The following is a 14,201-nucleotide window of genomic DNA, read 5'->3' on the forward strand; positions in this document are numbered from 1 at the left end:
TTTCTCCAAAGTTCTAGGGCAGAGGGAATTTACAGAGGGCTGGTCTGCAGAGCCTCTCAGCTCTGACCATAGTTTGACCCCTGCAAGCTATCACACCCAGGCTGCTACTCAGTCCTCCTTACTAGCAATTGCAGTCTAGTCACTAGCAGTAATCACTGTGTTTGCCCAGCAGTGATGGCTCTCCTACCAAGGGTTGCAGGAAAGAAAATAGCTCCATCTATGACTGGATACATTCTGCAAATTTAGAGAGCCTTTTGGCATTGGACACTTTCAGAAGTGTTGGATGCTTGTGTTCCCTTACCATATACTGGCTCCTTCTTCCAACTCCTATGTCACTATTGTTGTCCTGCAGTAACATAGGGGGTTGAAGGAAGAAACCAGCATATGGCAGAGGGACACAAGCATCTGACACTCCCGAAGCAAGCTTCCTGACTCTGCAGAACCAGAATGGAACAGAGACAGGAAAATGGGCTACCAGAAAGGTGGGTATATGCTATCTTTTACTCTGGTGACCTGCTAGATTAAAACATTTAAAGGCTTGACAGTCTATTTAAGAAGCAGATAGCCACTATAGCTCGCTTTATACTAGATTCTCTCCTAACAGCACATTTTGAAGGGCATTGTAATGTACATCAGTGTGCAAGGACATGCACAATGCTCATGTGTCCAGGAGATGCACCTATTCATTTTGAATGGTTCCCCAAAAAGCATCCATGCAGTAATACAAGTGACCCTTAACACACCAACATGCACACATCAGAAAAAAAGACAAGCTGTTTAGCATTGCTTTGGAAAAAAAGGGATCAGGCATATTTCGTGGTGCATGGAAGTGTCTCGAGGACCAACAGGAAATAAATATAACACAGGTACTACACTGTATATTAACAACATGCCTACCAACACCTAACAACGTGCTCACATAGGTGTAAATGGGCCCATAAGCTATTTTTCAAGGACATATTTCATGGTATGTTAACACTTGCATCACAAATGTACCTAGCCCGATATACAATGTCTAGCATACAGGAATGTAAAAAAATGTCATATGGAGCTCGAAGTCTTTGCGGTTTCTCTACTCTGCAGCAACATATTTTTCAAAAGACTTTAAAGGAAAAGTTTCCACCCATGTCCATTTTTTGCATACCAAGGTGCAGAGAAGATACAAAATGTATAAATACTATTCTGTGGTCAAGGGAAAAAATCAATAAACAAATCTGCTAGCATCACAATGAATAAAATTCACTAACCTGACAAGTACTGTATATATAAACAGATGTGCAGTGTGGTGAACAAAAAATAAATAAATAAATATCCAAATAAATACATTAAATTAGTATTATTTATTAATTATTGATTGATTAATTTTTTATATTATTTATTTAAAGTACAATATACATAGTCTTTCTTCCTGCAGCTCATATCTTTACCTTGCGTGTACCATAAATCAGACTATAGTGTTGTTTACGATCAGTCAGGTTTCATCTTTCATCTTCAACTTAGGAAAGTAAACAATCTAATTGGTTGGCAACAATACCACTTTTGTGACACCTTTATGGGTTCCAGAAGCCGGGAGGCGGGGCGGGGTTTTAGGGTCATGTGACCGCCGTGATTTGCTGTCACGGCAGTCACATGATTGGGAAAGGTCCCGATTGAAAGAGGAGATCGGGACCTTTCCGTGAGTACTGAACGTGTGTACTGGGAGCGTGCAGGGAGTGCGCTTTAATCAGATATTTTTTTTTTATAGAACGCAAATGTGTGGCCGCTTGGCGTCTAGGCTCAGACGCTGGAAGGCCGCACATTTGAGTTAGGCGGGCGCCAAGAGGTTAACTAGTGTGTTTATCCTTAAGCCTGGTACACACTACTAGTTTTTTTTTGTTCAACCCAGCAGGCTGAATGAAAAAAACCTGACAGCTCAAGAGGAGCCACTGTACTAACTATCTGATGTTAGTATAGCGATCTCCTCTGCTGTGCTATTGTGCTCTGACAGGGGGGACAACCACCCCATACCTCCTGAACACTCCGATCAGTGTTCTCAGCCATTGTCTGAGAGCGCTGATCGGCAGACCTTTTTCGGTCACGCTTCTTCGACAGAATCTGGCTGAACGTCCAGCTTCTGTCGGACTGGCTGCTGTACACAAAGACTGAATGTCGGCTGGTTTCTATTGAACCGGCCCATGCCGCCTGACATTCAACCTGTGTATACTGGTTTATAAATGGTGTTTCCTCTTTATAAAGGAGAAAATCAGCATTTAAAACTCCCCTAGGAGCATTTTTTCAAACCAGGTGAGTTTAGCAGAGATTAGCACCATTTGGTGCTTGGGAGTTTATTTCATTGGCCAGAATTTTAATTTATTCTGGGCATTGAAATGAATAAATGCTGAAGTGCTAAACGTGCCTAGCGTTTAGGTGCTTTTAGATGCATTTATGCACGTTTAGGCACATTTGGTGTTTTAAATGCTGGTAAACTCTTGTCCTGAACGCAGTTTTTGTGCTTTCAGAGAAATGCCAGTAAACTCAGATGCCTGTAAACTTGTCTAAATGACTATGTGTACATGGACACATGGGATAACAGAGAAGAGTTCAGGGGCTTCAGAAAAATATGCCCAACTGCTCCTAAATGTCAGTTTAGCAGCTGCAGTGTACATGAAGCCTTAGCTGAATAGGTTATGCTCAGTGTCACATCTATTTCTAATCGAACCCTGGGCAATGATGTTGTATCTGTAGGTATAGGATGCCAGTCAACGGTCTCTGCGGGAATGGTTAGCACTGGAAGTCTACCTGTCCTCCTCCTGATGACTGCATTAATATGCACACACAGACTTGTATAATCCTGGCTTAAAGCTAGAAAGGGTCCTTGGTGTTAAGCTTCAACAAGACTGACTTGGAGCAGCAATGCATATTTGTTACATGTGTATGCTGTGCTTCCTGATTAATAATACAGCACAGCTCTTATACTAATGCTATGGACCAGTTCAGACCTACAATTGTTCATTAAACACAAGACGATTTCTAAGCTTATCCTGGTATTCTCTCAGCAGTTGCTCTTCAATGGTGCTAACCTGACTGTCTGATACAAAGATACTAGAGAGCACCTACAAACCTCTACATGAAATTCCACCATGACTTTATGACATAGCAAGCTAGTCAGTGTGTAAAGGACACATAAAAACATTACAATACAAATCTTTGTACTTGCTAAAAGTTCTCCAATTTCATATAAGACGTACCAGGCAGACCAAGTGCTGCAAAGTTAATCGAGGAAACTCATGCTGAGCCAAATGTGGGGTCTGTCCTTGTTTATCCTCTTTTGAAAATGCTGGTTCCCTGGCTGACAAGCTGTCGCACTGTCCTGTATCAAAAATGCAGCCAGTGGAGTTGGATCTACTAATCTGCACACTTGTCTCAGGGGTATGGAAGTTAATGGATCAGCATGGCAGCCAGGCAATTTGTATTTTTATAAGTGGTCAACAATGCAGTCCTTTATTTTTGTAAATACATGTGTCTTTAAATATCAGTAGAACAATAAACCAGGGGCAACCTTTATAGGAAACCTGGAAAATTTGGGTTAATAATAAAACAAAAGAGTCAGTCATCACAAGGTACGATACTGCTGTAATACTTACATATGCTTTGTAATCACATGCTTGGAAGATGAGTTTCTCAGGGTGGTGCTGCCAGTACTGGAAGGGTATGGAGCCCGTGGTTTCATTGGGGGCTCGCAGGCTGATAGAAGGTTCTCCCCAATCCCCTGTCTGAAAATCATATTTACTCTAAAAGTAACAAGTGTCAGTTTAGTAGATTGTACAAGAGATACTCAGTGCACACGGAACACCATGGACACTACGTACATACTCCCAACGGAACAGAGACGATCTTCGAACAACATAAAGACATTTATCAAAACAAAAGAAAGGTGTTAAGTTATTCGCACTGTAGAAACCCAAAGAGTGATAGATTTGCTTTCCTAATCTGATTGTAGGAAGCCACCACAAGTCTGATGACGTAAGGCTGTAAACTTGGGTTAGAAGGTGGACTTTAAAGAAACTATCAGTTTGCCCATTTAGGTGGTCTTTTAGTTATGTTAGTTATGGTTGTGTTAGAGACATTTTCTAACCTCTGCTAGTAAAGTGCTGGACATCTTTTAAAAACATTGTAACATTCAATGTAAAACATTTAACAACACTATATGAAGTTCATTAAAGGTGGAAAATGAACACATAATTTTGCTGCCGATAGCAATCGTGAAAGTTTCCCCTTTCATTTTATGGAAAAAGCTAAACACAAATTCTGGTCTATAACTATGGCCAACATTTTAAATTTTTTGATAATTTCTCCAATTTTCAGTTATCATTCATCTGTGTTGTACAGTGCTTGTTGGATTACAATAATGTAGTTTGGGCCTTTAATTGGGGATCCAGCACTTATTACCGAGGTGCATAGTCAACAAGATTTGCAAAACATTGTACAGGGTGCATTAAATTCGAATCGATGTATAAACCAGGAAGATGTTCAGCGATCCTGTAATGCAGGGGGAGGTTCGGTTGCTCTGTTCCTTTAGGCCTCATGCATATGGATGATTTGAGGAAGAAAAAATGCACTAGTGTAAAATCCCAGCACCTGATGACCCACAGATGGTCTGCACAGCTGGCCACAAGAGTGAATGGCTGTACGCGCCTCTACTAGGATAAAGGTATGTGCTTTGTATGCATATGTGGGTATGACATATACCCTGAACATGCAAATTCTGTATTCAGGGAATAAGTCATATCCGCATGTACCTGTTTATAGCAATGAACAAAAGCATCTGTCTATATCTGAGTACAAGCGCATACACTATTCACTTCCATGGCCATCTGTACGTGCCACCTGCGGAGGAGTAGGTACCGCAGGAGTACAGGGGTCTGTAGTAAGTAATGCATAGTTTAAAGATTCAGTAGTATGTAGCACACAATGCAGGGGTCAGTAGTATGTAACTCAGGGTTCAGGAGTAAGTAATGCAAAGTACAGAGATCAGTAGGAAGTAATGCAGAGTTCAAAGGTTAGTAGTATGTAATACACTAATAAGAGGTAAATAGAGCAGAGTTCAGAGGTCAGTAGTATGTAATACACAATGCAGGGATCAATAGTATGTAACAGTTGAACGGAGTAAGTACCGCAGAGTGCAGGGGTCAGTAGTAAGTAATGCAGAGTTCAAGGGGCAGGTCCACACAGTGATGCCATTGACCATTTATGCACATATCCATATTTAGTCAACAATGTTGTTTATTTGAGCATGAAGGGGAAGCAGATCTTTCATTTGGTGGTGGCAAGAGGCGGGTGCAGTTGGTTGTCGGTGGAGTTTTTTTCCTGCAGGTTTTTTCTTTTTAATACAGGAGTTGTTAAAAACTGCGTTGTGTTTTTATTTACATTTGACATTTTTGTTGGTGAATGAGTAGGGGTACTATGCATCTCATACTCATTCACATGAGCAGAGCGGGATCTGGGGACCCCTTGTTAAATTCTGACAAGTCACTCCCTGTACCTCCACAACCACCAGGACAGGGCTGTGGAGAAGAGGCCCTTGTCTTCATCAACATAGGGACAACGTGCTTTGCTAGCCCCCCTCAGCAAATTATGCCCCCTTGTTTTGGGCACGTGGCCTGGTATTGTTCAGGAGATGCACACTCGCCCCCCCCCCCTTTCCTGGTATGCCAGGCTGCATGCTCCTCTAAAAGTCTGGTATGGATTTTCGGGGGACCTCTCGCTATTTTTTACAATGGCTGATAGCAGGGATGAATCAAAGCGTAGTAGTATAAAAAAAATCAAAAATGTATCAAAAACGCATGTCGTACTATATAATCACACTGAAAATTGGATCAAATCACAGCCGCATTAGTGTAAACCTAATATAAATACACATGCTGCTTATTTAGCTATTCTTAGTGGAGTTCTGCTTTAAGTCACCTGGGCATTTGACTGAATCTGCAGCAAATTGTGTCCTAGAATGCTTTCAGAAAATCAGCATTTAATACACTTCAGCACGTGTCTGCGCAGAATCTTTACTGTGGGACTTCAATAAACCTCTCTAATGAAGCTGATAATGGGGGTTTCCGTGCATTGAAATCTCAAGACGCGTACTACATCTCCCTCATCATTAGCATTGCATGGGAAGTGATCAGGCACCCAGAAGTAAGGCGCATTTCATTGTGTGGGAAATAATTACATGGTAGTGCGATCAGGGCAGGAGAAGTTTATCTCATTTACACATAAATGCAAACAAAATGACAATGGAAGCCATTAATTATATATCTGCAGTCTCCTGAACACAGGAGACAAAAATATTTTACTGGCACAAAATATGTATGAAAGGGACACCCGAGGAAGTGCAGTAGACATTGCGGCCAATAGGTGATTTTTATTGGAATGACCTGTGAATGAAAATGATATCCTGACTTAGTACGTTTTGAGATTTCAGTGCCTGGATGAGAAATTATAAAAGCAAACCTGTGCTTTGTCCAAGCAGAGGAAATTAGTAGGTTTTCTTTAATTCCCCCCTCCCCAACAAATTTACCCATAAGTTGCTCTAGTTGGAGCTTACACAGAGCTGAAGACTCTCCACACCCCCATGTGTCAGTGCTTGGCCAATTAGTTGGCCAAAAGTGAATCGCATGCTTCATCATTTTCTTTTTGCTACTGACAGCTGAACAGAGTGTAGGGGAGCGAAGGAAAGGTAGGTATGTTGTGCTGAGAAGGTGGTATTAAAGTAAACCAGTTTCTTTAGACTGTATGGGCAAAGCACACGTTTGAGCTTTTCTAAACCAGTCAAAATAAAGTGGTTGTAAAAGCTCATAGATTGCATGAAGGTAAAAAAAACCTTCTGTCCCCGCTAACACTTACCTGAGCCCCCTATCTATCCAGCGATGTGAACGCGAACCTCAGGTCTCGCTTGCCTCATTGGCTGAGACAGCAGTAGTAGCCACTGGCTCCCGCTACTGTCAATCACAACCAGTGAACCAATGAGAAGAGAGAAGGGGACGAGGCCGAGCCACGGCTGTGCGTAAATGGGTGCCCCCATAGAAAGCTGTTTGCTATGGGGGCACTTGGCAGGAGGGTGGGGCCAGAAGCTCTGGTGGGGGACCCTAGAAGAGGAGGATCGAGGCTGCTCTGTGCAAAACCACTGCACAGAGCAGATAAGTATGACATGTTTGTTAAAAAAAAAATGCCCATACAATCGCTTTCATTTTAGCATCACTTTGAAAAAAAATATAGACCTTTAAAGTGTATGTAAACCCTAACAATGAGTACTGAAGCCAAAGGATCAGCACAGCAGCCATATTTTAGAATGCGGTTAACAATGAAAATCTCTGATTCATCTAGCTGCAACAGCTATTAAGGCACCCTGAAAGGGTGCTTAGAGTGTATGTAAACCCTGAAAATAAATTTCTCTTATTTTCTCATGTTTGGTCTGCTTTATATACCATTAAAAGCAGTTTATTCAATAAATAAAAAAAAATCTTCTGATTCTGCCATAAATCTACTGCTGTCCAGTGCACTGTGCAATGTTATCTTAAGCAGTGTTATCAGTCCTGCCCAGTCCACCTCTGTGAACTACAGTCTCTCCAGTCTCTCCTTTCCCCATGTTAAGCACAAAATAGAAGGAGGAGTAGGTTATAGTCCTTTCTAAGGGTGACAGCCTTGCTCCTCCATAGATACAGTATAATGAGTAAACATGGTCACCTTCATATAGGAAGAGTTTAATTAGCAGGATCACCAGGTGAATATAAATGAAAATAAAATTAAAAAATAAAAACTAATGGAGCCATCACATCTAAGTATGATCTACGCATGTAGACCAGAGCCCTCCAAAGTTTTTAAACAAAGGGCCAGTTTACTGTCCTTCAGGCAATAGGGTAGCCAGACTGTGGCCAGTGGGTGTCGAAAATGCCCCAGCATCAATGAGCATAAACAATGTCCCATCATTGATTTAAGCGGGAGAAATTGTGCCCCATTGTTGGTATCAGTGGAAGCAATAGTACCCTATTGTTGGTAACAGTGGGAGGAATAGTGCCACATCACTGGTGTCAGTGGGAGGAATGGAGTCCCATCATTGGTGTCAGTGGGAGGAAAAGTGCCCCAAGGGTCAGATAAAGACTAGTAAAGGGACACATCCGGCTCCTGGGCTGCAGTTTGGAGACCAGTGATCTAGACAAAGGTTCAGACAGAGGTTGCAACTCTACCTTACTCTATCAAAAACTTAAAAAAGGTTTTAGCTACACTTTAGGATTGGAAGGAATTTGTTATTGTTTTTTGACACTTAGCAAATGTTTGGGTAAGTTAGCAAAAGAAATATGTTTTCCCCTGTTGGATAAAAATTACGTCCATTCTTTGGCCATCTTAAAATATGATATTATCATGTCGTCCTATTTCTTTCATGTACCCAGGTGCTAAGTGAACACTGTCATAAATGCAAACAAGGCCAAAGCAGGGCTAGGCTAAAGCATTGGCAAGATAGGTGCACCTTTGGCAGTAATGCGGGGGGAGGGTAAGAAGGATCGGCTACTACTGCTGATTACTCAGTTTTACATATAACACCTGCTGAAGTATATGAGCAGCACTGTCACTGTCTCTGTATGAATGAAACCTGAATATGTTGGTTGCACTATTCATTCATAAATATTACATTTTTATAATGCATTTTGTTAATGCTAATATACCAACAAATTATTTGTCTCACATAATGACATAATGTGATTTCCAGTCAACCTGCTATTGTTAAAAATATTTTTTTAATAAAATCGCTCTCAGTCAATCTCTTATTGACCTTTAGTTAGTTCAAAATAGGTCTCATTAATTCCTGCTTAGTTATAGAAGACTGACTGCATGAAGGAAATTTCGTTGGACTGGCATAAAATATTCATACTCTAGTTTAGTGAACTCCAAACTGCGGCCCGGGGGCCAAGTGTGGCCCTTTGCCTACTTTTATCTAGCTCCTGGGGCACTATTCCACCAAGTGACACCAATGATAGAGCATTAATCCTCTTACTAACACCTTCAATGGAGCAGTATTCTCCTCACTGATATTAATGATGAAGCACTATTCCTCCCATTAAAACCAATGATGAGGCACTGATGCTGGGGTATTTTTTTACTCCCACTGGCCACAGTCCAGCCCCCCTAAAGCCTAAAGGACAGTAAACTGGTCCTTTGCTTACAAAGTTTGGAGACCCTGCTCTAGTCACTTGCATCATGACTATTTAAAACTGCCCCTAAGTGCTAAAACAACAGGACTTTCAGTCTGCAGAATTTCTACATTATATATGCCTTTGTCTTAACTATTTTTTACAGGGACTAGAAGCTGAACATTCTACTGTTATATGATGCTATGCTTTAACTTCCCATTTACTTGTCATTTGCTAGACACCGTTGAAAAATATCCTCAGGAAAGTAATGTTGAACTTTAGAGGTGAAATCGTAATATCTAATCAGTTGAGCTCAGTAATGGTCATTGCAGCATATAATATGATATTTCCCCGGTCCATTGCTAAATGACACTTAGGATACATTTTAGCCTTATCATAAAATCAGCTTTTAATAATATGAACTCGCCTCCATAGTTTTACTTATATTTCTTGACTTTTTATATTAAGACCTCTTCAAGACACTTTTACTAACCTACTATACGATCTACATAAAGTTGAATTCAGTGGGGAAGGATAAATAAGAGCTTTTAAAGTCAGTAGTAGTTATTCTGAAAAGTATTCAGCATGTAGGCTGAGTTAATAAAAGCATGGTTTCCTTTTTAGGTTATTTTTGTGGAGATGACATTCAAATAAAGCACATATGTATTTAAAGTGTATCTAACAAAAATGTAATAAATTGCAGGTTACCAGAAATTAATTGTATGAATTTGTTTTTGATTTTTTGGGTGTTTCTTTTACCAAACTTTGCTTTTATTGCATTATGTTTACCTGGCAATCCTGCCATTAACATACTTCCCTGTCCTTGGGTGACAAGGGTTACTCACTGCACTGTATATGAAGGGGCAGCATTGTAACATTAGGAGAAAACTACAGAACTTCTTCCTCTTCACCATAACACAGGGAGAGGTATTCTGTTGTTCCTGGTGCTAGCTGTAAACAATGTAACTGATAGGAGTGCAGCACAGGCACACAGCTAAAAAGATCCAGGTAGGATCACCAGGTATTTTTTTTCACGTATTAAACAGATATGACAAAACACTTTCAACTGTATACAGTATTTAGCAAACCAAATAAAAAAAGTTCAATGTTAAAGCGGAACTCCATCCAAAAGGGGAAGCTCTGCTTCTCTGCTTCCTCCCCCCCCTCCACTGCCACATTTGGCACTTTTTGGGGGGAGGGGAGAGTGAGTACCTGGTTTAGACAGGTACCCGCTCCCACTTCTGTTTCAATATTTTTTATTAAGAAAGTTTTGTTTTAAGAATACAACAAGCTCAAGATACGCCCACGCAGGGGCAGAGCAGAACAATAACACATAAAGAGATACATCCTGCTGACTTGTATTAGCCAAATAACAAAATGTCCAATGACATCAAGGAAGGACGACAAAAAGCAGAACCAAACAATAGCATCAGTAATCCAACATATTACCGGAAAAAGAAGAGGAAAGAAAAAATGTTAGAAGAAAGGAAAAAGAAAATAAAACAAACAAAAAAAAAAAGGAATCAGAAAGAAAACATGGAGGAAAGGGAAACTAGAAGAATCACGGATCTAGGGCTAGCACAGGCAGCAACTATAAGAGGCCATAACTAGTAGGAGGCAGGGATGGCAGGGAATAACGTATCCAAGGTTCCCAAACCTTAAGGAATCATGGATGAGAATCATGAAGAATGCTAGACATCTGTTCATTGATCAACATAGCATTCATCCGGGTCTTCACCCCCTGGAAGACAACCGAAGGGGTTCTCCAGGCTTGAGCTATAGCACATTTGGCCGAAATAAATAGGTAGGATGCCAATTTCTGCTGAGACCTAGACAGACCCAAAATTGGGCAATGCAGGAGGGCCACCCTTGCATCCCTACGGACCATAATATGAAATAGCGTTTGTAGCAAACCAAAAGCCCTAGACCAGAAGCCTATCAATCGCGGGCACGACCACCAAATGTGCAAGACGTCCCCGCGTAGACCACAATTCCGGAAACACCTATCTCCACCAGTCGGATTAAAGTCAGCAGTCCGAGCCGGGACCCAGTACCAGCGCAGGAGAACTTTGTAGGCTGCCTCAAGAGTGACTGTATTGAATTAACATTTCGCAACCATCCCCCAGGCCCTACGCCAATCCTCTGCTGCAATCGGGACACCCAGATCTCGCTCCCATTGAGAGACATAAGACAGGGGTGGTGAGGAGGACCTACTGTTAAGGGAGGCATAAATTACAGAAATAAGACCAAGTACCCTGGGGAATGCTGACAAACGTGTTCAAAGGGCGTTTTGCGGTAAGGGTATGTAGAGGTACGACAGAGGGATAGGACCCAGTGGCGCAATTGCAAATACCGATAATATTCCTGTGGCGGGACCTCCCTTGATTCTCGAAGAGACTCCCATGATGGAAACGTACGAGCGCTCAGAAAATTATGTACAATAACAAATCCATGGGAGGTCTACCAAGAGAAAGAAGGGGGATGTTCTAGGCCTGCCGGAAATAAAGGATTATGCGTAAATCTCAGGTTCGTAAACTGTGAAGCATGATAGGGCTCAAATCCGGAGGGCGCAACTTAGGCGGGAGCCAAAGCAATGTAGTTAAGGAAAGCGGAGCACAGATGGGTAATTCCAAGAGTACCCATAACGGGATATCTGTTGTGGCATGAAGCATAAACAACTGTGAAATCTGAGCCACCAAGTAGTATCTAGAAACATGTGGAACTCCCAAACCTCCCTGTAATCTATGAGTATACAGAGTGGCTCTAGGCACTCTGGGACATTTATGAGCCCAGATAAAACTGAGAATCCGGCTTTGCAGTACACGAAGAAAAGACGCAGGGACCGGAATAGGGAGAGCGCAAAAAAAGTACAGGATCTTCGGCAAGATAGTAATCCTGACAGCATGTATCCATGAAAAACCGCTCCCACTTCTGACTCAGCTCCCCTCCTTCCCTCCGCAGCCTTCTGGGACACTTCACAGGTCCCAGAAACCAGCAGGGCCAATCTCAAGGCACAGCGTGACTCGCGCATGCGTGGTAGGAAATCCTTACTTGCAATTCCGGCGCCAAGAACCCAAGGGCAAACTAGCCCAGGTGATGACAGCACTGGAACCCTGGACAGATAAGTGTCCTTATATTAAAAGTCAGCAGTTACAGTGTTTGTAGCTGGTGACTATTTTTTTGTTAGGTAGCCAGATCCTCCTCTTTAAGGTTTAGATACCTTTTAATGCATTTTTTGGCCAGAGAAAGGATGTTAAGTCCACTTCCAATTATCTTAACAATTAAAAAACATTGCACACAAATTGTATTGTCTTTACCTTATACTCAGGGTGCTCAGGTACTGTATTTCAACTACACGTCACTGGATAATGACAATGGTTTGCAAATCTTGAATACTCCATTGGTAAAGGAAATCTGCCAAATCTTTCCTTGTGGATCTAAAGCTGGCTATAGATAGTAGATGGTTTGATACAGCAGGCAATTCCTCCATCCATCTCACTCACTGGCTGAACAAACAAAATATTCATCTATGGCCAGCTTTATATGTCTTTTTTATCTCTCAAGAATTCCCCAGCACTCAAAGAACTTTTGAAGGACAGTGCTTTGGAAGTGCAGACCCAAACCTTTTGTATATGTGCTAAAATGTCGAATCCAGTAACAGAAATCTAACCTGGTTTAGCACACAGGACTAATCTGTCGTACCTCCTAACAAACTCAGATTTCTCCGGATTGTCCCATTTTATAAGAAGAAGGTTTGTCAAGTGTGGGTATGAAATATCTAATGTGGTCAGAGGGGAGAAAGAGCTTGGGTAAGTGTGTGGGAATTATATAAATATGGCCGGAGGGGAGGAGAAGTTTGGTTACGTGGCATTAAATATGTAAAAGAGGAAGAAGATTTGAACAAATGGGTGTGAAATATGTAAATGTGTCAAATGTGGGTGTAAAAATGTGGGTGTAAAATATATAAATATACAGAGAGGAGTGCAGGAGCTGGGACAAGTAGACATGAAATATTTAAATTCATCAGAGGATAAGGAGGATATTGGGCAGGACAATCCTACTGTGTCCTTATTTTTACCTTGGGAGGTTAAGTCTAGATACATGAGCATCATCTCTTCAATGGCACAATGGACTGGTCAAAGCATACTCAAGATGTATTTCTTCACATACCATTAGATTCTATCATCTAGAGTTGAATACACAAGCATAACAAAGGTTTATGTCATTACACAAGTGTTTTACCTGAGCCATCTGTCTTTCAAGCTTTGATCTTGGTATATCATCGAAATAATTGTCATTTCTTCTCCTCCGTCCATCCCCTTGCATCATAATGTGGGAAAAATCGAGCGATCCACCAGTCGGATACAGCTTTGCGGATTTTGTGACTGGAAAGGAAAGGAAAAATCTATTAGTAATATAAATTTGGGGTAGATGGCTGACATATTTATATAACTGGATTTCCCATTACACCCATGATGGCACTGTGTATGGTGGCCCATGAAGGATAGTAAATATTACAGCAGGTCAAATCACCACTTTTTACACAAAAACAGTATTGGGATTTTACAATGCCCTAAGAAATTAGGAGGGGAACTATAAAGGTTTTGGATCAGTTTTATCTTTATGAAATTTATGAGTTTTTAAACTATTGTTAGACATTTAATTTTTTTCCCTATGTACATACAATTCTGGTTTACAAATAAATATTTTATACTGCGTGAAGGATTCCCAGAGCACTATGAATTATCCAAGGGCAGATGCACAATCTGTATTTATTTCCTTTTCAGGTTACACAATAGTTCACATTTACAAGAAAAAACGTTTACAAAATTTTGTAACTACTGACTACACTGAATAAATGTGAAATATACTATATACTTCCTTTAAGATTGTTCCGTGAATTTTTCTGCTATTTTATTAAAATTTACTAATTGCTACAGTGATAAATGACATGGTGGGTCACCCTATATTGTCCTGGGGCTCCATTTATGATGAAAATGGTTAAAGAAGCAGTAGGTATTGGACAGGTACGGCTCTAAATGT

General features: G+C 41.0%; 1 protein-coding gene across 5 annotated transcripts in view; it reads right to left on the bottom strand.

Annotated features, from left to right (window-relative positions):
• The window catches only part of LOC149467774 (ankyrin repeat and sterile alpha motif domain-containing protein 1B-like), a 188,303-nt gene that overhangs the window by 50,285 nt on the left and 123,817 nt on the right, over positions 1 to 14,201 (bottom strand). For 3 of the 5 annotated variants that reach the window (XM_089671183.1, XM_089671181.1, XM_089671185.1), the window contains exons 2-3: positions 13,401 to 13,543; positions 3,624 to 3,770 (exon numbers count right to left, since the gene is read on the bottom strand). In XM_089671183.1, coding sequence (XP_089527309.1) covers positions 3,624 to 3,770; positions 13,401 to 13,487 — 234 coding nt within the window. In that variant the 5' untranslated portion in view covers positions 13,488 to 13,543. The remainder of the gene's footprint in view (positions 1 to 3,623; positions 3,771 to 13,400; positions 13,544 to 14,201) is intronic. The other 2 variants (XM_089671184.1, XM_089671186.1) reach the window with 1 other exon arrangement.

This window comes from Staurois parvus, unplaced genomic scaffold, assembly GCF_062004578.1.
Source record: "Staurois parvus isolate SC_StPar_1 unplaced genomic scaffold, SC_StPar_1.0 ptg000101l, whole genome shotgun sequence".
NCBI classification, from domain to species: Eukaryota; Metazoa; Chordata; class Amphibia; order Anura; family Ranidae; genus Staurois; species Staurois parvus.